Source organism: Triticum dicoccoides, chromosome 5A, assembly GCF_002162155.2.
Source record: "Triticum dicoccoides isolate Atlit2015 ecotype Zavitan chromosome 5A, WEW_v2.0, whole genome shotgun sequence".
Lineage (NCBI taxonomy): Eukaryota > Viridiplantae > Streptophyta > Magnoliopsida > Poales > Poaceae > Triticum > Triticum dicoccoides.
The window spans coordinates 2715217-2740451 of NC_041388.1; the positions used below are offsets into that span (position 1 = coordinate 2715217).

The following is a 25235-nucleotide window of genomic DNA, read 5'->3' on the forward strand; positions in this document are numbered from 1 at the left end:
ATATATCCAAGGAAATCTAGTGGCTCATCCTCTTTCATGAGATAAGATGGCCTTGCGACCAGTTTCCTAGTTTGCACACATCGTGCATACATAATTCAATGAATTTGGATAATTCACACCGTTAGATTTTGTCCAATTGAACCATCAATAATTTTCCAATCATGCCGTATCTTGAACTTCTCAAGATTCTAGAAAATTATCTTATACGCAAATGCGTATCCAATTTAATGTATGTATAATACAATCCACAATATAGAGAAGCATTTACTCTAGGATTTCATTCAAATCCTTTCTGTTGAGTCATGAGTAGGCTTCCAACCTCACTCATTATATGAGTTTTAACATAGAAACCATTGGAAATATCCTTAAAACTCAACAAGGTACGAGTAGAATCTTGATGCATGAATGCGTCCATGATTATCATATAGTACCCTTACGGAGTGCAATTATGGCTTGACCAGAACCAATAATTATCCCATCACGACCAACAATTGTCATGATGTTTCCACTACTCTTCTCAAGAGTCTGGAAATACTTAATCTCCCTTAGTATCATGTTAGTAGGCCCAGTTTCTACTAACACATTTTCTTCTCAATTGGATTATTCCAATAGGCTTCTATAGAGAAAGAAACCAATTTCAAGATATGATTGAACTCATATAGAAATACATATATTGTATATCACTGGTAGCGAAGTCCACTAGCATGTCATCGACATTAAGTAGTGGAACTTCCTTTTGCTGAGCATGCTCTTGGTTCCCACATCCCGAGGTACGTCTAGGAACTTTCAACCATCGGGAAATTATTGCTATGTCCAGTGAAGCAAGCTTCACACTGGTTCCCATGAGCCTTTTGCCCTTGTAATTCATTGCATGTATTTATCCACCAAATGCTTGGAGGTATCACATTTTCTTGCAATCGAACGAGTTATACAGCCACACCTATAGCAACCATCAGAGTTGTTGGCCTTGTCATTCTCCTTGAAATGACTTTTGCCCTTTTTCAGATCCACTCTTACTTTGACTCTCATCACAACTCAAATTTCATTTACCGCTGACGTTACTGTTCAGCGCAAATCCTCATGGAAGGATTGAAAGTAAAGAGCATTACATGATGAGATCAACATCCAGAACTGCAATATTGCAGAATCTCAACTACTATTTGATTTGATGCACATAAGAGTTGTATGCTACCATAGACTCCAACTCATGGAGTCGTACAAGCGTCCATTTCCTACGCACTTCAAGCATCGTAATCACCACATATTGATCATATTGCTCTTCAAAAGAGCTCTAGAGTACGAGATACTCTATTTTTATAGATCATGGTGCAGTAAAGTGCAATGCAACATACTTTGCTATAGCGACTATAGCTGGAGCCCCTGAGCGGGTGTGGTTCTGTGGGAACTGAGATCCCAGGCCGTCAAGTTAATCTTTACATCGGCCAGATTCGATGATTGATACCATCAACGGCAAACTCAGCAAAATTCTCTATTGGATATTTCCCAACATATCCCGCATGAAATCATCATGCACAATTAATTTGCAAGTATCATCAACATGTGGCAACCATCAAATTGCCTAATCAGATATGCTGATATACAAATGTGCTTTAAAATACAGTAACATGCAAGATATTACTGTAAAATAGCTAGAAGCTAAAACAGAAAAGAAAAACAAGAGAAAATAATGGTCCTAGGCCAGAAAACGAACAGGCCAAATCAGTGGCCAAATCAGTTGACAGGCCAAAGTGCTGTCAACTGCAAATCTGCTAAATTATGAAGGCTACAGAATCTGCTAAACCTGCTAAATCATCTGAGGGCTAACCAAGATGATTAAAGTGCTATGCATTGCAAGTATGAAGGCTACAGAAACATATCGTATGAGCCTGATGGCTTCATTGTGAAATGCGGCAAGCCAAATTGCTAAACTGCAGATATCCATTGACCTGTGGACGATCGAAAAGACACCATAAACTCATACAGGATTATATTAGCATATAATATGAGGGCTGAACTGAGAATCTCCAAAGAGATAAGGTTCCGCTGTTCCTGATTTTCTGCAACTGCAGCCGACGAGAGGTCGATGCCACGCCGGAGGCCCTTTCAGAATCACGCCTGGTGCCGCGCCGTGTTCCTATTTCCCAGAGTGCCGCGCCTTTCGCCGGGCTTGGCCTTGCCACAGGTGCCGTCTATTCACAGTCGCCAGCGCCTTGACTCGGAGAGTCGTCGCCGGGACACACGCCGGTGTGTGTCGGGGCACGCCTCGTCGCCATGATGCCGAGGCCGTGTTGTCGACGTGAGCGCTTTCGAGCAGCCGCGCTGTCCGCGCCCGCAGTCGGCAGTGGCTTGGCCTGCAGTCCTCAATGGCGCCTAGCGTCTTGCCGCGCCGCCGTCGTCGGACACACATGCTTTGTGTTTCCCCTTGGTCCATCTGTTGTTGCGGCGTTGTTTTTCTCAGCGGAGAGCGACGTGCTGATAACGTGATAGAAAACAAAACGAATGAAATCTCTCTATTACTGATGATGATGTCCTTACAATTTATATGCCCCGAAGGGATGCATCCGGAACGACGTGTTCCTTGCAACAGGCGGGAGAGAGGGACGCGACGGTTACCACGTACTCCCTCCGTTTTTATTTACTCTGCATATTAGAGTTGACTGAAGTCAAACTTCGTAAAGTTTGATCAAGTTTATAGAAAACAATATAGACATTTATCCTAAGAAATCTATACGATGTGAAAGTACATTTAATAATAAATCTAATGTTGTTGATTTGTTATTATATATCTTAATATTTTTGTATATAAACTTGGTCAAAGTTTGTAAAACTTGACTTTGACCAAAGCTAATATGCGAACTAAATAAAAACGGAAGGAGTACTAACCGCACGTTTGTTACAGAAGGAGATTATCCCATTAATTAAACATGATTAATTCCTAACAAAGATGTCGATTTACAAGGCATCCAATTGCTGAGATCGGTTTCACCAACTCCCATAACTTATTGCCACACGTGTTGCTCCAAGATGTTGGCGATGAAAGAGCACTTGGGATGATTGCATATGAGCTTTCTTTCCTTCATGATTATTATTATTCATCTCTCCCGACCTCATATTCAAGCTGTTGGCTGCCCATTTTGAGCTTATCTATTTCACTCCTAACCATGGGTTGGAGCTTATTATATCTATTGAGCATAACTTGTCTGATTTTGCGGTATGGATGGCCACGTCAGGGGCAGATGCACTGTTACATGAATTGCCATCCTTCGTACCAGAAAGAATATGCAAGTATTTTCTTCAGTTCTTCAAACCGGATAGAATATGGAAGTCTTTTCTTCGATATTGTGTACCTCTGTTTTTACTCTCGGCGCTAGTTGTGCTTGCTGAGGTGCGGGAGATTGCTTGTTACATCTGTTCTAACTGGACTAAAGTATCCCTGATCTGCCGCTATGTTAGGCATGCTTCTTCTTGGCAGCAATCACCTTGGAAGAAAAAGTTACTTGGTCTTGTGCTGCGCAGAAAATGCAAGCTGCTAAATCATTGGGTGGGCAAAATGAACCAATGCTCAGTATTGGCGCTCTACCCAACCACAACTCCAGTGGCTCTTCTCCGACGCCTCGTCCCACTGCTTGACAGGAAGAAGGTGCCAACAGCGGTGAAGACCGCAGTCCTCAAGCCACTGAAGAGCCCCAATTGGAAGAACCGAAGCAATGGCGTGGCATCCCTGTGCACAAGGCTATATCTGCAGACCGGCAGCAACAACCCCCTATCGGCATCCAATGGCATCAAAGGTGTAGCTGATACCATGCTCGTGGCCCACATTGCAACAAGCATCATGGAAGTGAGGAGATCAGAGCCGCCGCAGCAGGCTGACTCTGCTCATAAAATCGCTGCCACACACTTGTCGTGCTATCGCGCTTACTTGGTGATCTACACCCCCGAGCTACTCCCCGACGACAACGAGTGGTGCAAGAGCTTGTACAAGGCCGTCCAGAAGAAAGGCAAGCGCGCTATAGCGGCAGCCGGCGGCGCAAGGGCGGCGGCGTCGAATCCCGAAGCGCTGGTCCAGGCGCTGAACGCCGAGTCTGAAGAGGCGCACTACGTGCTCAAGGATGGCGCGGAGCTCGGCAAGAAGCTGGTGGAGCTGGCGGCGGTGGAAGGCGAAGAGGCGGCCTGGGAGGTCCTCGCTGACTTCTGGTCTGAGATGATCCTCTACGCCGCCCCCTCGGACAACGTCGACGCTCATGCCGAGGCCATTGCGCGGGGCGGCGAGCTGATAACGCTGCTGTGGGCGTTGCTCACCCACCTCGGGGTCGTCAGCTGGCCAGAGGCCGCACCCGCCTAACAACGCCACTGGTGATGTTTAAATCGTAGTACACGCGTGTTTCAGTTCACTATTTTTCTGTTCTTTCATCTTGATTGGTGTGGTGTGTTTCTGCTAGAGAACTACTACTGTACATCGTTCTGTGTGCTACTGTAAGAAACATGAAAGAAACACTGTAACATGTCCTCTTCTCCAAACTGTAACTTCAGACGTCACTAGCATGTCTTTACCCTTTCAAATCCACCAAAATGCGCCGCGAGCTACGCTCCTACATGGTGGCTTTGCCTCTGTAATGAGGAAAATAATTCTATGAGAACAGGTCTCACGTGAGACCCATCTTGATGGATGACATATGACATTTACAAATCACAAAGCACCCCCCACCCCCCACTTAAAATCAGGGGGGAGAAAGATTAGATGCTTTGTGATTTATGAATGCCACGTGTCATCCATCAGGACGGGTCTCACCTGCTAACCGTGAGACCTGGTCTCATATAATTTTTTTCTCTGTAATGATCCTTGTACTAAAACCTCCTCCTTATTCTTCTTAATGGAAAAGACATGCAATGCTCTTGCATGTACTTGAAAAAAAAGAGAAGGTCATATAATTTCCTGCGTCCGATGGAACAATTTTGCTGCATGGATTTGTACGTGCTAAATCGATGCTCTTCAATCTCAATGTGAATGAGGGCAGCAGTAGTACAATGTCGAGTCATCTCTCCAGCTACGCATCAGCACTAATCCACGTAATTAACTGAGTTTTCCCAAAACTAATTAATTAACTCTATGATAAATAACAGTCTCTACTCTCTAGCCAAGAGGGCTCTAGCTAGCTAAAGGAGATAAACCAAAACTATGATGGGACCAAGCTAGTCGATCGATGTTGGTCATACGGCGTTGGATGATGACAACTGGACATTGCGGCGTCCGCCATTGCCCTCGACGAAGCGCTTCCAGTACCAATGTGTGGCCCAGATCCGGTCCATCTCCTCGATGGGGATGCCCTTGGTCTCGGGGAGGAAGAAGTAGACGAAGGAGGTCATGAGGAGCTCGCAGGCGCCGAAGAAGTAGAAGAGGCCGAACTTGAGGCGGCAGAGCATCATGAGGAAGATCTGCGCGATGATGAAGGTGAAGGCCATGTTGCAGACCACCACCATGCTCTGCGCCGCCGACCGGATCTCCAACGGGAAGATCTCACTCGGCACCAGCCACCCCAGCGGGCCCCACGACCACGCGAAGGCCGACACGAAGACGCAGATGCAGAACACGACGCCGATGGCGTACGACCTCGAGATGGTGGCCACGCCGTCTGTGCCGAACTTGATCCAGATCAGCGTCCCAAGCACAAACTGCAAGTCATTCATATAATTAAACTGTGTCATGTCAAGTTCATCAATGAATTGTAGCTACGTGTATGTACGCTACTTGTGTATAAGTGAGTGTACCTGGGCAAGGATCATCTGGCAGCCGCCTTCGAGGAGTAGCTTGCGGCGGCCAAGGCGGTCAACTGTGGCAATGGAGACGAAGGTGGCGAGCATGTTGACGCCACCGCTGATGACGGAGGACATGAGCGAGGCGGTGCCGCCGAAGCCGATGGTCTTGAACAGCACAGGGGCATAGAACATGACGACGTTGATGCCGGTGAGCTGCTGCAGCGTGGGGATGAGGATTGCCATGGCGAGCTGCGGCCGGTACCGGCGCTCGAGGAGCGTCTTCCACGGGTTCTCGATGGCCTTGGAAGCCTTGCTGGCGGCCACGAGGTCGTCATACTCGAGGCCGATGTCGTGGGTGCCCCGGATGCGTCGGAGCATGGCGCGCGCCTCCTCCTCCTTGCCGCGGGCGACTAGGGAGTTGGGCGTGTCGGGGAGGAAGAGGGAGCCGCCGGCCATGATGATGGCGGGCACGGCGGCGAGGCCCAGGCTGATGCGCCAGCCCCAGCCGCCGGAGATCTTGGCGGTGAAGTAGTTGATGAGGTTGGCGGCGAGGATCCCCACAGTGATCATGAGCTGGAAGCTGATGTTGAGCATGCCCCGCATCTTGGCCGGCGCCATCTCAGATAGGTATAGTGGAACAGCCTGCACATCCATCAACAACAGACAAACATGCATGCATGTGAACAACATGTAGTGTAACGACAGCCATGACAAAATCTACCGGTGTCCACATATACGTATATCAGAGATTTATACTATGTAATGTAATAATGACACTTTTTTTTACGATATTATATAAACATAGTTCCTCTTGAAGAATAATAATGCTCCACAACATAACGAAGATAGTTCCGTTTAAATTTTTACGCGTGATCGTAGAAATCTAAACAATGGACCGCCAAAGATTCCAAAACCATGCATACATAAAAAAAAACACCGACCGGCCAGCGGCCACAAATGCGTAAAAATGGGACAAAATACTAGCAAACCAAGAATAGGATTATCTCACTGGGCAGGCATGGAGTTATTAAGAATAGGATTTCTGTTCAACAAACTAGATCCATGCACACCAACTTACTAACAAACTAAGTAGCGAGTATCCGGCCAGCATGCACGTCCAAATCTATCCGATCTAATCTACCTGCAAGATAAATAAATTCCTTCCGATCCGATCGACCCATGCATGCATGCAATCCTCTGGCTACTATCATCATCTCGATCAACATATTACGCATCTAATGCAATCCTCTTTATTATTTTCTAAAGAAAAAAGATTCAATCGGGCAACCAACTATCAGATGAGAGATATATGCAAACGAACTAGCAGGACTCAAAATAAAACTAGTCCGTTAATAAAAGAAACTATCGACTTGGCTTGCAAATTACTCGGGCCAACCTGCACGCATGCATGCATATGCATGCACGCGTATCTAGCGCGACGCACGTAACGTACGCGCCGATCGAGTCGCCGGAAGAAATAGATCAGTTCGATCGGTCTAGCTAGCTAGTAGTAAACTGTACAATCCGTCGACCTATGAATCAATCGACGAACCATTCTAACTTGAATCGATCACGCACCCACGGATGCACGGACTAGTCTACCTATAACGGACTAACGAAGCAACATTACCTCAACAACAGATCAAGCACGCACGTACCTGGTTGCTGAACCCGACGCCGATGCCGAGGAGGATCCGACCGATGATGAGCATGGCTATGTTCATGGCGAAGCCATTAAGGACGGCGCCGACGAGGAAGACGACGCCGCCGCCGAGCATGGTGGCTCTGCGGCCGAGCTTCCGGGTGACGATGGACGCGAAGAGGGAGGCGACGAGGGCCGCGAGGTAGAGCGACGAGGTGAAGAGGGTGAGCAGCACGCTGTCGAATTTGCAGTACTGGTTCGTGTCCACCACCTCCTGCTCCTTGGCGTACACCGACGGGAAGAAGCGGATCAAAAATGGATCCATAGACGTCACGCCGCCTAGCACACGATCAAAAGATTGAACTTAGGTTAATCTATACGCCCGTGACATGTGACTGACGGATGGATAGTGGAGTGGAATTGACTTACCCGAAATGCCGATATCGTAGCCGAAGATGAGACCGCCGGACGAGGCAACGAGGCACGCGAGGAAGACGAACACCGTCATATTTCCGGGGTAATTTTTGTCGCCGTCGGATTTCGGCATAGCCCCGCTGATGGCCATAACTTCTCTCTAGAACCTAGCTTCAGATCAGTGGTAATCAAGTCGCACGTCGTTTATTGAAGGGCAGGCTGGTTTGGCTCGTGTATATATATACTATATAGTTAGGAGTCCTTGGATACTAATCTCAATGGATAAGATGAGGATTATCTTTTTGACGGTAGATAAGATGAGGATTAAATCAGACGGTGGACGGATATACGCACGCACGCATGGTATGGAAAAAAAACTGCATCGGCTCAACAGCAGTACGTGGCGATCGGGGGGATATATTCAATGAGAAACGGCCACTAAACCGCACCGTTGGGTGTGGCCTGATCGGGAGGATATACCCGTACACGAGCAGGCTGCATGCCGATCGAAACACATTTTCATTTTCTTTTGACAATTTAGATGGTTCATATTTTTAAAACCAAAATTGCGTTTTTGAAACTTTTTACATATTTGAACTCATGGCGTCAAGCCCTTTAGAACAAGACCAGTCTTGGATACTTTAGAAACACATTTGTTTTTGCAATAGTGAAGAAATTTCTGAATAATGGGTCTGCACTTCGTCAGAAATATGAAAGAACTTTGCTACAAATTTTATCAGGAGGCTTGCATTGTATGCAGACCGAACGTCGTTCCTGGGAGCGATCCATCGATCGAACTAAAGCGTTCGATCTGGGAACCTGTACCGAGCGAACGTCAGATTTGAAGGGTTCCCAGAACGAACGCTTCCCAGCGCGAACCCTTATCTCTGTGCTATTTTGTTTGTCACATGATCCACTACAAAAACCAAAGTACCTACAGAAAAAATAAAATTGCAATGGTCCGCTACCATGGCATATAATAAGATTTTGCAAAAAAAAATAATTCTGGGCATGTTGTTGTTCCAAAATTATGGAGCTACCATGGCAACACATTATGGTTTTTTCCATGGAGCGACATAATTTAATTTGACATGGCAAGAGAAATTGACTTAACTTGGCAACATATTTCAAGTCACCATGGCAAAATACTGTATGTTCTTTGCAATGGCAATAAATAATTTAATTTGCCATGGAAACAAAATTTGAGTTCACATGGCAACATATTTTAAGTTTCCATGGCAATATATTTTGAGTTGCCGCAATTTGACGAAAATGGGTTTCCCTCACTTTATATTATAAAAACAACTGCACCAACATCCATCCACAAGAAAGGTTCCAGGTTCAAGGTTCAACAGCAAAGAAAGAAAAAGAAGAAGATCAACAGGTTCAAAGTAAGTCTTGCTGGGGAACAACACAACGCCCCTGAATAAAAGGATGCTAACTAATCCGGATGGGGGCGGAGGAGGCGGTGGAGCGATGGATCCAGCAGTGGAACGAAGGCCTGCGATGATCAAGTCGATGTTGTTTCGACCGTGCCGCTTGCTAAGCAGTCTCCATAGCTGCAAGAAGCCACAAATTTTGTAGATTGCATCAGTCGCACGTAATGGAATCACAAGCTCAATCACAAGTTTATTGCGAACATTCTATAAGGTCCATGCGAGGGCCCCCATCGCTACCCAAAGGAAAGGGCGCATCGCGCATGTGAAGCTAAGCACCTCCCGGAACATCTCCGGGAGATTGTCATGGCACCAAATGCCTCCCACCACATCCCGAAAACAACTCTACAGGCAAATAGCTGCCGGGCATAAGAAGAATATGTGGTTGAAGTCCTCTGGTACGTCGCAAAAGGGGCATAGCCCATCACTAGGGCCGTTGTGTTTAAGCACTTTCGTACCCAAAGGTAGGCGGCCACGAACCCATTTCCAAAGTAAGATACGAATCTTCAGCGACAGTTTGATCTCCCACAATAAGTTTAGTTCCTCCGGTCCGGGAGTGGCCAAAATCGCCTGATATAGGGATTTCGTTGAAAACACGCTGATGAAGCTATGTACCTAGGGTAGGGTCATGGACCTGTCCTACCTACCCTATCCGAGGACATCTCTAGAAGAAATCACCTTTCAATCGACTTGAAGGTGTTCCACTCGACAGACTCGAAGACACTCGACAGACTCGAAGACACTCGACCAAGAAGCAATCACTCGACCAAGATCCAACCACTCGACGACCAGAAGACCTAAAGTCACTCCGCACGCTAACGGTCGGTCGTTAAATAGCTTTTTATGGTCATGATAGCACTTTATTACTAGCGTTACCAGTAACGCCTCGCCTTAATAAACATTGAACCCTTGGTAACGTGGGCTGGCCGGGGGCCTGGCGCACTCTATATAAGCCACCCCCCTCCGAGACAAGGGTTCGCACCTCTGTAACTCATACACGCATAATCCAGTCGACCGCCTCCGGGCTACGAGACATAGGGCTATTACTTCCTCCGAGAAGGGCCTGAACTCGTAAACCTTGCGTGCTTACAACTTCTCCACAGCTAAGATCCTGCCTCTTCATACGTACCCCCCTACATCACTGTCAGGCTTAGAACCACGACAGTTGGCGCCCACCTTGGGGCCGGTGTTTTAGCGTTTTGTTGGAGGAGTTGCGATCTTTTCCGACCCGAATCATCATGGTTTTCGACGGAGTTTTGGTGGAGGGCCGCGAGATCCGTCTCGGCGCGCTCACGTTCATCGTCGACGATTCCGCATGGCTTCAGGAGGCTCCACTCGACGTGGACGCACTCCCTGTCCGCGGGGCAACGCACTTTCGCGCGTGCGTCCGCGGCGTTCTCCTGCGGCAACCGTCGACCCCTTACCGGTAGGCTCCTGTGCTGTCCTCCTTCCCCGTTTCCCGCCGGCGCAAGCGCTCCGATCGGTCGAGACTTCAGCGATGGGTGAGACATCCGGTGGCCCGTCAGTCGGCCATCCCTCAAGTCGCGGCGATCGAGCCCGACGAATCCCTCTACGGCCTGTTCGATCTGTCGACTGGCTCCGCAGAGACCGCATCCGAGTGCGGTAGCAGCGATTCGGCGGCGGAGGTTCTGATGGCCGATGGACCACCCAGCCCTCCCGGTTTTCCCCGCACCGACGGAGGCACGGGCGGAGGCGACCCGTCGCGTCCCCATGAGGAATATCTTCCCGAGCCTCTCACGTCGCTGTAGAGGGAAGAACTTCGCCGCCGGAACATGGATGCACTACACACTCCTATCATTGGAGAAACCCCCGAGGCTCGCGCCTTGGAGGACGCGCGCCTGACAAATTTGGCCGAGCGTGCTCGATTGGAAAACCTCCAGCGAGCACTCGACGAGCGGGCACGACAACGGGTTCCCAAATCCAGTTGACGTCAGCTTTTCCCGCCCCCGCAGGTATATCGAACTCCGATTCAGAATTTAGTAGCTGCAGCCCGCATAGCGGAGTCGATTCAGGCTTCCCAGTCGGAGGCTGGCAGAGGCTTGCTGCAGATCAGAGCGTTGCTCCGGGCAGCAGGAGATCAGAATTCCGCTGTTTCTCAGTCGCGGAACAGGATTCACAGCAGATCCGTTGCCGCGGACACAGTCCAGTCGGCTCACAGCCCGAGATCGCCCCCGAAGCGTGAGGGACGAGGGGACCAGCGTGACCAGTATGGGAACCATGAACAGTATGAACACCGAGTCGGTCATGACGGTCGGCGTCGAGTGCCCACGCCTCCCCCGAGGAGCGGTTCGTATGTGCCTCGCCAGCAGGATGACAGGCGCACTCATAGTGGTGGGCGAAGGGTTTCAGTCGACCCCAGAGGGCCAGGTTTTGACGCGAGATCCATTCTCGTCCAAGGTTTGGTCGATCGGAACAGGGCTCACCGAGAAGGTCACGACAAAGATGCCCCTACCAATAGCAGAGTGCATGTATCGGGGCCAGTGTGCTTTAGTTGAGCCATCAGCGCCACTGTGATTCCTCCCAACTTCAGGTTGGCGACTGGAGTCAGTAAGTTCACTAGCGAGTCCAAGCCCGATACTTGGCTTGAAGATTACCGAGTGGCCGTCCAGATCGGCGGCGGCAATGATGAAGTGGCCATGAAGCACCTGCCTCTCATGTTAGAGGGCTCGGCCAAAGCGTGGCTGAACCATTTGGCGCCTAGCAGCATTTACACTTGGGAGGATATCTCTCGAGTGTTCGTCACCACATTCGAAGGCACGTGCAAGCGACCGACAGGGCTGGCGGAACTGCGGTCTTGTGTACAGAAACCAAATGAAACTTTGAGGGATTACATCCAGAGGTGGATCACGTTACATCACTCGGTGGAGAATGTGCCTGACCACCAAGCGGTTTGTGCTTTCAAGGAGGGCGTCAAGTACAGAGAAATGAGCTTGAAATTCGGTCGAACCGTAGAGATGTCCCTGAATCGGATGATGGAGATTGCCACCAAGTACGCTAATGGTGAAGATGAGGATCGACTCCGGAGCGGCAAGCTGAAGTCAGTCGCCCAAGAAACTGGAGGGAATTCCAATCGGAAACAGAAGCGGAAAGCCGAGCCAGTTGCTCCCGGGGAAGCCTTGGCCGTAACTCAGGGAAAGTTTAAAGGGAAACCTAAAGGGCCTTGGAACCCCAAAAAGGTTAAAGACCAGGACGGAAATGATGTGTTGGACTTGCCATGTCTCGTCCACACGAAGAAAGATGAAGAGGGTAATTTCATTTACCCGAAACATACCACTCGACAGTGTCGACTCTTGATCCAACAGTTGCAGGGTAAGCAACCCAAGGGTAAGGAAAAGGAGTCGGACAGAGTCGAGGACAAAGAGGACAGTGACGACGGATACCCTCAAGTCAATTCCACCTTGGTGATTTTTGCTGATGTTGAGAGCAAAAGTCGACTGAAAGTCATCAATCGAGAGGTGAATATGGTTGCTCCGGCGACACCAAGTTATCTGAAATGGTCCCAGACTGCCATCACGTTCGACCAGTCCGATCACCCAACGCATATTGCCACCCCTGGGAGGCAAGCTCTGGTGGTCGACCCAGTGGTTGAAGGCACTCGACTGACCAAAGTCCTAATAGATGGTGGCAGTGGTTTGAACATATTGTATGCAGAGACATTGAAAGGGATGGGCATTCCGATGTCCAGACTCAGCGCCAGCAACATGAGTTTCCATGGAGTCATTCCTGGGAAGAAGGCTGAATCACTCGGCCAGATTGCCCTTGATGTGGTTTTTGGTGATTCCAAGAATTACCGGAAAGAGAAGTTGACATTTGAAGTTGTAGACTTCCAGAGTGCCTATCACGCTATTTTGGGCAGGCCGGCTTATGCACGCTTCATGGCCCGACCGTGTTATGTGTATCTCAAATTGAAGATGCCTGGTCCCAAAGGTGTGATCACCATTACATGCAATCGGAAGAAAGCAGAAGAGTGTTTTCAGAAAGGCTCAAAGATTGCTGATGCTCAGATGGCAGTGGTCGAGCTGCAAGAGTACCAGAAGACTGCTGATCCGAGTGAGTTACTACGAGCCAAGAAGCCTGCTTTAGAATCAGCTTTTCAGTCGTCCGGTGAAATGAAGCCAGTTCAGATTCACCCGACCGATCCCAATGCTGCTCCGACTCACGTCTCAACGACGCTCGACTCCAAATAGGAAGAAGCGCTCATCCAGTTCCTCTGTGAGAACTGGGACATCTTCGCATGGAACCCCTCTGACATGCCGGGTGTTCCCAGGGAGCTGGCTGAGCACCGCCTAAGAGTCGACTCAAAAGTAAAACCTGTCAAGGAACATCTCCAACGGTCCACCATCCAGAAGAGAAAGGCTATTGACGAAGAGGTAGCTCGGCTTTTAGCGGCAGAGTTTATCCGAGAAATCTACCACTCCGAGTGGCTCGCCAATGTTGTCATGGTTCCCAAGAAGGATAAGTCACTTCACATGTGGATTGACTTTAAACATATCAATCGGGCCTACCCGAAAGATCATTTTCCTCTCCCCCGCATCGACCAGATAGTCGACTCGACTGCAGGATGTGAGCGACTGTCTTTTCTAGACGCCTATTCCGGGTACCATCAGATCCGTCTGTATGGATCTGATGAGATTAAAACAGCTTTCATCACCCCATTCGGGTGCTTCTGCTATGTTACCATGCCATTCGGCCTCAAGAATGTCGGAGCCACATTCATGAGGATGATTCGGAAGTGTTTACTCACCCAAATCACTCGGAATGTGGAGGCATACATGGATGATATTGTGGTTAAGTCACGGAAGGGTTCCGACCTGCTGACTGACCTTGCTGAAACCTTTGCCAACCTCAGGAGGTATGATATCAAGCTCAATCCATCAAAGTGCACATTCGGAGTTCCAGGCGGAAAGCTACTTGGTTTTCTCATTTCCGAACGGGGAATCGACGCCAATCCTGAAAAAATTGGTACTATACTCCGGATGAAGCGTCCTGTGCATGTGCATGACATCCAGAAGCTTACAGGTTGCTTGGCCGCTTTGAGTCGATTCATCTCTCGTCTCGGTGAAAAGGCATTGCCTCTTTACCGACTGATGAAGAAGTCTGACAAGTTCGAGTGGACTTCGGAAGCACATGCAGCATTTGCAGAGCTCAAAGCTCTGCCCTCCACCCAGCTGGTGCTTGCTGCCCCAATCAGCAAGGAGCCTTTACTGCTTTACATTGCAGCCACAGGACGAGTTGTCAGTACAGTACTTACGGTCGAGCGGGAAGAAGAAGGAAAGGCCTTCAAAGTTAAGCGCCCAGTATATTATATTTCTGAAGTCTTGACCCCATCGAAGCAAAGATACCCTCATTATCAGAAGCTCGTATATGGGATTTACATGACTACAAAGAAAGTTGTCCACTACTTCTCTGATCATTCCATTACAGTCGTCAGCGACGCTCCGTTGTCAGAGATCTTGCACAACAGAGATGCAACTAGTCGAGTGGCCAAATGGGCGATTGAACTCCTTCCCCTAGATATCAAGTTTGAGGCAAAGAAAGCTATCAAGTCCCAAGCAATTGCAGATTTCGTCGCCGAGTGGATTGAACAACAACTTCCGACTCAAGTTCACTCGGAGCACTGGACCATGTTCTTCGATGGATCTAAGATGCTGAATGGTTCTAGTGCTGGGGTAGTATTGGTTTCCCCCCGAGGAGATAAGCTCAGATATGTTCTCCAGATTCACTTCGATTCCTCCAATAATGAAGCAGAATATGAAGCACTTTTGTATGGGTTGCGCATGGCCATTTCACTCGGCGTCCGTCGCCTCATGGTCTATGGCGACTCAGATTTGGTGGTTAATCAGGTGATGAAGGAGTGGGACGTCAGAAGTCCAGCTATGACCGGTTATTGTAATGTAGTAAGAAAGTTAGAGAAGAAATTCGAGGGATTAGAGCTTCATCACATCCCCCGACTGAAAAATCAAGCAGCTGATGATTTGGCAAAGATAGGCTCCAAGAGAGAAGCCATCCCCAGCAATGTGTTTTTGGAACACATCCACTCGCCGTCAGTCCAAGAAGATCCTTTTACAGATGAAGTCCCGCAGCCAAAGAGTGCCACGGATCCGACTGAAGTCGAAATTCCAGCGGTGGTCGACCTAATCATGGAAGTCTTGGCAATCACCGCCGACTGGACGATACCGTACATCGCGTATATCCTAAGGAAGGAACTGCTGGATGACGAGGAAGAGGCTCGACAGATCGTCCATCGATCCAAGGCCTTCACAGTCATAAAGGGACAGTTGTATAGAGAAAGCGTGACTGGAGTCGGTCAGAAGTGTATAACACCAGAAGAAGGTCAGATAATCCTTGATGAGATCCACTCGGGGACCTGTGGTCACCATGCGTCCTCTCGGACCATTGTGGCTAAAGAATACCGAGCGGGTTTTTACTGGCCAAGAGCAAATGAAATGGCAAAAGAGATAGTCGACAAGTGTGAAGGGTGCCAGTTCTACTCCAACATGTTGCACAAACCCGCATCAGCCCTGAAGACCATTCCACTCGTCTGGCCCTTCGCTGTTTGGGGGATGGATATGGTTGGTCCATTGAGAACAGGCAGGAGCAGTTTCACACATGTGCTTGTGGCAGTCGACAAGTTTACCAAATGGATTGAAGCCAAGCCTATCAAGAATCTTGATGCTTGCACTGCCATCAGTTTCGTTAGGGAGTTAACATTCAGATATGGTGTCCCGCATAGCATCATCACTGACAATGGGTCAAACTTTGATTCAGACAAGTTTAGAGCTTTTTGCGCCTCTCAAGGCACATGAGTCGACTACGCATCGGTCGCCCACCCCCAGTCGAATGGGCAAGCAGAAAGGGCAAATGGTCTGATTCTCAAAGGACTAAAACCTCGGCTGATGCGTGATCTCAAGCACGCAGCAGGTGCATGGGTCGATGAGCTTCCGTCAGTTCTGTGGGGATTGAGGACCACCCCGAATAGGTCGACTAGAAGAACCCCGTTCTTTCTGGTTTACGGAGCGGAAGCAGTCCTGCCGAGTGATCTACTTCACAATGCACCCTGAGTCGAGCTTTACACCGAAGATGAAGCAGAACAAGCCCGGCAAGACGCAGTCGACCTCCTGGAAGAAGAAAGAGAAATGGCTATGATCCGATCGACCATTTATCAGCAAGACTTACGTCGGTTCCATGCCAGAAATGTGAAGAGTCGAGCCTTCCAAGAGGAGATTTGGTCCTCCGAGTGGATCAACAGAAACCACACAAGCTCGCTCCTACTTGGGAAGGCCCCTTCATCGTCACCAAAGTCCTCCACAATGGAGCGTATCATCTTTACAATATCGATCGCCAGATCGATGAGCCACGAGCCTGGAAGGCGGAGCTACTCCGCCCCTTTTATACCTAAATTCTCACTCGTATGAGATGTAATAAGAAAAACTCCTGTAGTTTATTTATCAAAGACAAGAGCATTATAATTTTCCCAGTGATTATTATTGTTTTTTGTTTGCGTAAGAAATCCCCAAGTGGGTGGTTTAGCTGCGAATCCGCTTCGCCTAAGTTTGTAAAAATAGTTTCCTACCGAGTGGCGAGCCAGCCTCCCACTCGGGGGGCTTAGCTGTGAATCCGTTTAGCCTAAGTTTGAAAAAAATCCTACCGAGTGGCGAGCCAGCCTCCCACTCGGGGGCTTAGCTGCGAATCCGTTTCGCCTAAGTTTGAAAAAAATCCTACCGAGTGGAGAGCAATCCTCCCACTCGGGGGCTTAGCTGCAGTCCAGCACTCGCCTAAGTTCTCCCACTTAGAGACTTAGCTGTAGTCAGGCACTCGCCTAAGTTTGAAAAAATCCTACCGAGTGGAGAGCAATCCTCCCACTCGGGGGCTTAGCTGCAGTCCAGTACTTGCCTAAGTTCTCCCACTCAGAGACTTAGCTGCAGTCAGGCACTCACCTAAGTTTGAAAAATCCACCCGAGTGGAGAGCAATCCTCCCACTCGGCGGCTTAGCTGCAGTCCAGTACTCGCCTAAGTTCTCCCACCTAGAGACTTAGCTGCAGTCAAGCACTCGCCTAAGTTTGAAAAAAACCCTACCGAGTGGAGAGCAATCCTCCCACTCGGGGGCTTAGCTGCAGTCCAGTACTCGCCTAAGTTCTCCCACCTAGAGACTTAGCTGCAGTCAAGCACTCGCCTAAGTTTGAAAAAACCCTACCGAGTGGAGAGCAATCCTCCCACTCGGGGGCTTAGCTGCAGTCCAGTACTCGCCTAAGTTCTCCCAAACACATCTCAATCCTCAAGGACGACGAGGGGCAGGTCGACTGCCACCCTTCTCCTAGAGAGCTTCGCCACAAATACAATGTGCGCTCCGTCCCACTCTGCAGTAACAGGGTGTAGGTCGACCGCCGCCCGCCCCTGGGGAGCTTCGCCACAAATACAAGGCATGGGTTGACTACTTCCCCCTCCTTCAGAGCTGTGCTGCGAATACAGAAAGTTGTCTCGAATAAAGGTTGGGTTCACTCAGCAGGAGATTCATAAAGATATTCAACGGCAAACCAAGTTCAGATAAAATCCTAAAGGTTTTGGATCATGGATCGAGGTACTCGGGCATGCGACCCGAAAAAGTTTAATGGTTACAAAAACCACTCGGCATTCCGAGGAAAATTTAAGGTGGGACATAAGAGTTTGTTCACTCCGCGGGAGGAGGGCTGGCAGGCTCGATGAACTCATCCAGGTCGACGCCGTCGGCTATCCGAGTGGCTGCAGCGATGAAAGTCTCCATAAAGGTTCAAAAGTCATGCTTCTGGGTGTTGGCGACCTTGATTCCTGCCAACTTGTCTTGTCGCACCTCCTTGCAGTGGACACGAACCAAAGACAGAGCCACATCAGCGCCGCACCGAGCAGAAGACTTCTTCCACTCTTGCACTCGGTCAGGGATTCCGTTAAGACGAGCCATCAGAGACTCGAGATCATTTCGGAGCGTAGCCTCTGGCCAAAGTGCCGGGTCGATCCGTGACATGGCGACCTTCAGTCGAGCCAAGTAGTCCACGGCACCGTCAATGCGAGATTCCAGTCGGAGCAAATTCATGGCAGCTTCATCTTTCACGGGAGAGTTGATTGGATCCAAACCTGGTTCGATCCGCCCAGTCTCCTCTTCAAAGTTCTGGCAAAACTCTGCATTCACGATCCAAGGATAAGTCAATTTTCATACACTGAGTCGACACAAAAAAAATCATTCGGAACTAAATGTGCACCTTCAAGCTTGATATACAACTTCTTGGCAAGGCTCCTTAAGTAGCTCTCCAGATCGTCCCTCCTGCGAGCAATGCCTTCCATCTTTTCGTTCAGGTTGAGGTTATCCTTCTTCCAGCGTGTACACTCCCTGTTGGCTTCATTCAGAGCAGTCTTCAGCCTGGTATTCTCTTCTTCTAACTGGCCGACCGAAGACAGCTTCTGTTCGGCCAGAGCGGTCTTGTCGTCAGCCTCCTTACGGGCAGCAACCAAGTCCTGATCCTTTTTCGCCAGAGCTTCTCTCAGTTTTTCTGCAAAGAAATGATGATTGATTCGGAAATAGCAGAAGTGTACTCAAGCCTAAAACTAACCAGTCGACAAAATAGTCTTACCTGCGGCGCCGTCTCTGGCCTTTTGCAGCTCTGTCCTGGCCAGCTCCAGATCAAGGTTCAGTTGAATCTGCTGCTTCTCCAAGTCAGCAAAGCGAGCTCCAAGATCGCAAGATTTCCGAAGTCAAAGGGGAGAAGTTATTTTACAGCGAAAAACAACAAAGGCAATAAATACTAAGACTACGGTCGACTGCCAGCAGTCCACCATAGCCTCGGGGACTACACCCAGTGGGTGCACTTAGCGTGCCCCCACCGGTTCTGACCCCACTCGACCGGCCCGCCGAAGTCGAGTCCAAAAAAAAGAGAGAAAGAACCCAGACTACAGTCGACTGCCAGCAGTCCACCGTAGTCTCGGGGACTACACCCAGTGGGTGCACTCAGCGTGCCCCCACCGGTTCTGATCCCACTCGACCAGATCGAGTGGAAGAGACAAACTATACATTCGACAAAATACTAAGACTACAGTCGACCGCCAGCAGTCCACCGTAGTCTCGGGGACTACACCCAGTGGGTGCACTCAGCGTGCCCCCACTAGTCCAAGAATTCAATCGACGCACCTAGTGGGTGTGCAGATGCAAAGATTTTCGGAAAGACTCTTCAGGTAGCATATCCTAACAGAACAAGCGGCAACCAACTAACCTGAACGTTGCTCTGGAGGGCCGAGCTGGCATCATAGGCGGCTTGGCTGGCGTCCCGCACCGCCTTCATCTTCTCCATCATAATGCCCGCTTGACGAATGGCTTCCCTAGCAGCATTCACCTCGTCCTCCGGGACACGATGGGTCGCAAAAATTGAAGGTGGGTCGATAGGGGCCTGAGCAGTTGATGAAGAAGGCAAAGCACTCGACAGTGGCTCAGCGAAGGTAACAGGACCCCGATTGACGTCACCAGTGTCCTGAACAACTGGTTCCGCCCTCGGCGTCGTCTGTAGTGCCCCGCTTGCAGGAGCTCGCCTGTTCTTCCTCGTCAAAGGCCTCTCAGGCTCTCCTTCATCATCAGGGAGGTCAATAATGTTGGGAGCTGTGCAAGGTTCAAATTGCCAAAAGCACGTCACCCAGTGATGCACGATACAGTTGAATCGACCAAAAAAAGATAGTATGGCAGAAATCATACCCGGATTAGAAGTGACCGCATCCTCCATCGCCTCATCATCATCCCTGTAAGTTGAGGTTTCGGAAGTGGCAGCGCTAACAATTCCAAAGTTCGTCCAGTTAAAACAAGAAAAACAAACAGCACAGAGCGTCGAGTGAATACAAGGAGAGACACTCATGTGGAGGCGACAGGGATATCGATCTTGATCTTTGGCAGCGCCTTCCGAGTCTTCGGCTCTGCAACTTTGGGGTGCTTTGGTGCCTTCCTAGTCGGGGTTGGTGAAGAGATCCGAGGGCGCTTCGAAGACTGACCAGCCGGAGCAGTTGCCTTGTCGCGAGCACTCGGCCGTTCTTGGTCAAGCTTGGATCGCCTCTCCCTGCGAGGAGGCGACTCGACTTCTTCTCCAACGCTTGAGTCGTCGCTCCCTCTGTCCCCTTCACCATCGGAAGCCCCCTCGCCGCTTTCACCGCCACTCGCCTCGCCTTCCAGAGCTTGCTCTTGCTCCCCGTTGGGCATGGAATACATTTCAATAATGGCCTGAAAGAAAGCAGGGAGAACAAACTCAGTCGACACAATACAGACGGCTGCGCGAGTGAACTCAGATTACAAGCAAAAACTCTGAATCAGACCTGCTTGGGTGCGTGGGACTGGTCGAATGGAGGGACTCTCCTGGCTCCCCTGGGATTGTCCTTATTCCCGGTAATGCCAGACAGCCACTTCTCCAGCGTGTCGTCGTCGACCTCCTCCGGGTGGATCCGAGTGGAGTCTTCAAGACCCGAATACATCCACATCGGATGGTCTCGGGCTTGGAGAGGCTGGATGCGCCGCTGAAGGAAGACCTCCAAGAGATCCATACCAGTGACCCCGTCGTGAATAAGCTGGACCACTCGGTCCACCAGCACCTGCACGTGCTCCTTCTCCTTCGGGAGCACCTTCAAAGGGGAGGGTTTTTCCACTCGGTCCATGGTAAAAGGAGGGAGGCCAGTCGATTGCCCTAGCATCGACTTGTCTTTGCAGTAGAACCAAGTCGACTGCCATCCATGAACTGAATCAGGGAGAATCATGGCCGGAAAGGAGCTTTTCCACTCGTCTGGATGCCAAGACCCCCACACATCTGGATCACTTGGGTCCTCTCGTCACTCGGATTAGCCCTTTTCACTGTCTGGGAGCGACAAGTGAAGATATGCTTGAAAAGACCCCAGTGAGGTCGACAACCCAAGAAGTTCTCACACAAGGAAATGAACGCAGCAAGATAAATGATTGAGTTGGGGGTAAAATGGTGGAGTTGAGCCCCAAAGAAGTTCAGAAACCCTCGGAAGAAAGGATGAGGAGGCAAGGAAAACCCACGGTCGACGTGGGTGGCAAGAAGAACGCGCTCACCCTCCTGAGGCTGCGGCTCGGATTCCTTCCCCGGAAGCCGCGCCGCGTCGTAGGGGATCAGCCCCCTTCGGCCAAGTCGTCGAGGTCGTCTTGGCAGATCCTCGAGTGGATCCAGTCGCCCTGGATCCAGCCCTTCGGTAGGCCAGACCGCGAGGAAGATTCGCCCCGGCTGGTCGCCTTCCCCTTCGACTTTGCCGTCGCCTTCTTGGCCCGCTCCAGAGCCGCTGTCTTCTTCCTCCCCATTGTCGCCGGTGAGGCGCATGCGGTGCGGTGGTGTTAGGGCGAGAGCAAGCGCGGCGGAGGGACGTGAGGGAGAGAAGAGGTAATGGGATGCACTGCTCGGGGGACTCCGGTCCAGGCGCTTTATATCAGGCCGCTCCCGAGTGGCTGACGGGTAGGCCCAGGCGGCCCTGTCAAATCCCGCAACGACCGCACGAGCGATACGTGGCGAAAAAGGTGGAACGGGGATCGAGGCGGCTCCGCTCTACCTCGTCCGATTACTGCGGCCTCCCCCATCCCGCACGCTTCCCAAAATTCGGATCCCACTAAATCCATGGGCAGCGAATAACTTGTTAGACCAAGGATCTCCTCCACACCATCACTCAGAGCCTTACAAGTAAAGAAACCCACTCGACGAGGAATTAAGAACGGATCAAGGCGACTGGAAAGGAAGTTGCTGCCATCACTCAGGCCCATTGATCTGAAACTAGATATGCTCACGACATGAAAAACGAGTCGGAGAAGCTCTCAAATCATTCCCCACTCAAACCTCGATCCATTCGGGGGCTAATGATGAAGCTATGTACCTAGGGTAGGGTCATGGACCTGTCCTACCTACCCCTACCCGAGGACATCTCTAGAAGAAATCACCTTTCAATCGACTTGAAGGTGTTCCACTCGACAGACTCGAAGACACTCGACAGACTCGAAGACACTCGACCAAGAAGCAATCACTCGACCAAGATCCAACCACTCGACGGCTAGGAGACCTAAAGTCACTCCGCACGCTAACGGTCGGTCATTAAATAGCTTTTTATGGTCATCATAGGACTTTATTACTAGCATTACCAGTAACGCCTCGCCTTAATGAACATTGAACCCTTGGTAACGTGGGCTGGCCGGGGGCCTGGTGCACTCTATATAAGCCACCCCCCTCCGAGACAAGGGTTCGCACCTCTATAACTCATACACGCATAATCCAGTCGACCGCCTCCGGGCTCCGAGACGTAGGGCTATTACTTCCTCCGAGAAGGGCCTGAACTCGTAAACCTTGCGTGCTTACATCTTCTCCACAGCTAAGATCCTGCCTCTCCATACGTACCCCCCTACATCACTGTTAGGCTTAGAACGACGACACACGCCATTTGGCTCTAGGTGCCAAGAAATGGTGTCTTGCTCCATGGAAGAGGCACTAGTAGAAAACATGGCTTTGGTTCGAGCCTGCCAAGCACATTAGTCCCGGTTCAGTCACGAACCAGGACCCATGGGGGGCATACGTCCCGATTCGTGCGCCCAGCGGCACGGCCGGGCCTCGGGAGGCATTTTTCCCGGTTTATGTGGACCCATTTATCCCAATTCTAGGCACGAACCGGGACCAATGAGCCTCGCTCCTGGCCCACAGTCATTGGTCCCGGTTCGTGCCTAGAACCGGGACAGAAGGGTGGCATTTAGTCCCTGTTCCAGCCACAAACCGGGACAAATGAGTTGCCTATATATACCCCCTTGCCGGCGAGTAGAGCAGTCCACATTGCTCTGATTTTTTGGCCGGCGAGGGGAGGGCATTTGGGTGCTCTAGCTCACCTCCTACGCATATGAGGTGTTCGATGAAATGCCCGAGCCACGCTAGTTAAGTTTTCTCCTCTCGAAGCTCGACCTCCGAGCTCCATTTTCCCCAAGATTTGTCTAGGTTTAGCGGTCCATCATGCCCCGTCCCCGTCTTCACCGCCGTCGATCGCCCGTGCCGATCTCGTCGCCGGCACCACCCTGGTGAGCCTCTTATTCTTATCTTCTTTCTGAAAGAAAAAAATCTTACTTTAGATAGATACTTGTCTAATTTTCTTACTTTTGACAAACATAATTATATATATATATACATATATATATATATATATATATATATATATATATATATATATATATATATAATGCACGCAGATGAATCGACAATGGATGTACGGTGACAGATACACCTCCGAGTACAATAAGGGCCTGCATAATTTTCTCGAAGTGGTTAAGGCAAACAAGCATAATGGTTTTATGTGTTGTCCATGCCCTAATTGTGGGAATACGAAGTCTTACTCTAACCGGAAAATCCTTCACACCCACCTACTTTATAAGGGTTTCATGCCACACTATAATGTTTGGACGAGGCACGGAGAAATAGGGGTTATGATGGAAGACAGCAAAGAAGAAGAGGACGATGACAACTATGTGCTCCCTGAATACGGTGATGCTGCAACGGGGGAAGCTGCTGAAGTTCAAGAGGAACCAGACAATGTGCCCGATGATGATGATCTCCGCCGGGTCATTGTCGATGCAAGGACACAATGCGAAAGTCAAAAGGAAAAGCTGAAGTTTGATCGCATGTTAGAGGATCACAAAAAGGGTTGTACCCCAAATGCAAAGATGGCAACACAAAGCTCGGTACCGTACTGGAATTGCTGTAGTGGAAGGCAGAGAATGCTGTGCCCGACAAAGGATTTGAGAAGCTACTGAAAATATTGAAGAAGAAGCTTCCAAAGGATAACGAATTGCCCGACAGTACGTACGCAAGAAAGAAGGTCGTATGTCCTCTAGGATTGGAGGTGCAGAAGATACATGCATGCCCTAATGACTGCATCCTCTACCGCGGTGCATACAAGGATTTGAATTCATGCCCAGTATGCGGTCATTGCGGTATAAGATCAGACGAGATGACCCTGGTGATGTTGATGGCGAGCCCCCCAGGAAGAGGGTTCTTGCAAAGGTGATGTGGTATGCTCCTATAATACCATGGTTTAAATGTCTGTTCAGAAACGAAGAGCATGTCAAGTTGATGCGATGGCACAGAGAGGGCCGTAAGAAAGACGGGAAGTTGAGAGCACCCGCTGACGGGTCGCAGTGGAGAAAATTCAAGAGAAAGTACTGGGCTGAGTTTGCAGCTGACCCAAGGAACGTATGGTTTGGTTTAAGCGCGGATGGCATTAATCCTTTCGGGGAGCAGAGCAGCAATCACAACACCTGGCCCGTGACTCTATGTATGTATAACCTTCCTCCTTGGATGTGCATGAAGCGGAAGTTCATTATGATGCCAGTTCTCATCCAAGGCCCTAAGCAACCCGGCAACGACATTGATGTGCACCTAAGGCCATTAGTTGAAGAACTTTTACAGCTGTGGAATGGAAACGGTGTACGTGTGTGGGATGAGCACAAACAGCAGGAATTTAACCTGCATGCGTTCCTGTTTGTAACCATCAATGATTGGCCCGCTCTCAGTAACCTTTCAGGACAGACAAACAAGGGATACCATGCATGCACGCACTGTTTAGCTGACACCGAAAGTATACACCTGGACAAATGCAGGAAGAATGTGTACTTGGGCCATCGTCGATTTCTTTCGACCAACCATCAATGTTGAAAGAAAGTCAATCATTTCAAAGGCGAGGCAGATCACCGGAAGAAGCCTGCCATGTGTAACGATGATCACACACTTGCTATGGTCAACAATTTACACGCAATCTTTGGAAAGGGTCCCGGCGGACTAGCTGTTTCGAATGACGCTGAGGGACACACACCCATGTGGAAGAAGAAATCTATATTTTGGGACCTACCCTACTGGAAAGTCCTAGAGGTCCGCTCTTCAATCGACGTGATGCACATGACGAAGAACCTTTGCGTGAACCTGCTAGGCTTCTTGGGC

At 49.8% G+C, this 25235-nt stretch overlaps 1 protein-coding gene and 1 pseudogene across 1 annotated transcript; one reads left to right on the forward strand and one right to left on the reverse strand.

Moving 5' to 3' along the window:
* Positions 1-2274: 2274 nt before the first annotated feature.
* Positions 2275-4342, forward strand: LOC119297078 (annotated as a pseudogene).
* A 574-nt stretch (positions 4343-4916) lies between these two features.
* On the reverse strand, positions 4917-8007 carry LOC119296748 (sugar transport protein MST8). The gene is made up of 4 exons (XM_037574830.1): positions 7826-8007; positions 7413-7735; positions 5767-6396; positions 4917-5670 (listed from the first exon to the last, which is right to left on the reverse strand). Exons 1-4 carry the CDS (start codon positions 7959-7961, stop codon positions 5209-5211), a joined length of 1551 nt encoding a protein of 516 aa, XP_037430727.1. The 5' UTR covers positions 7962-8007; the 3' UTR covers positions 4917-5208.
* Positions 8008-25235: the final 17228 nt, after the last annotated feature.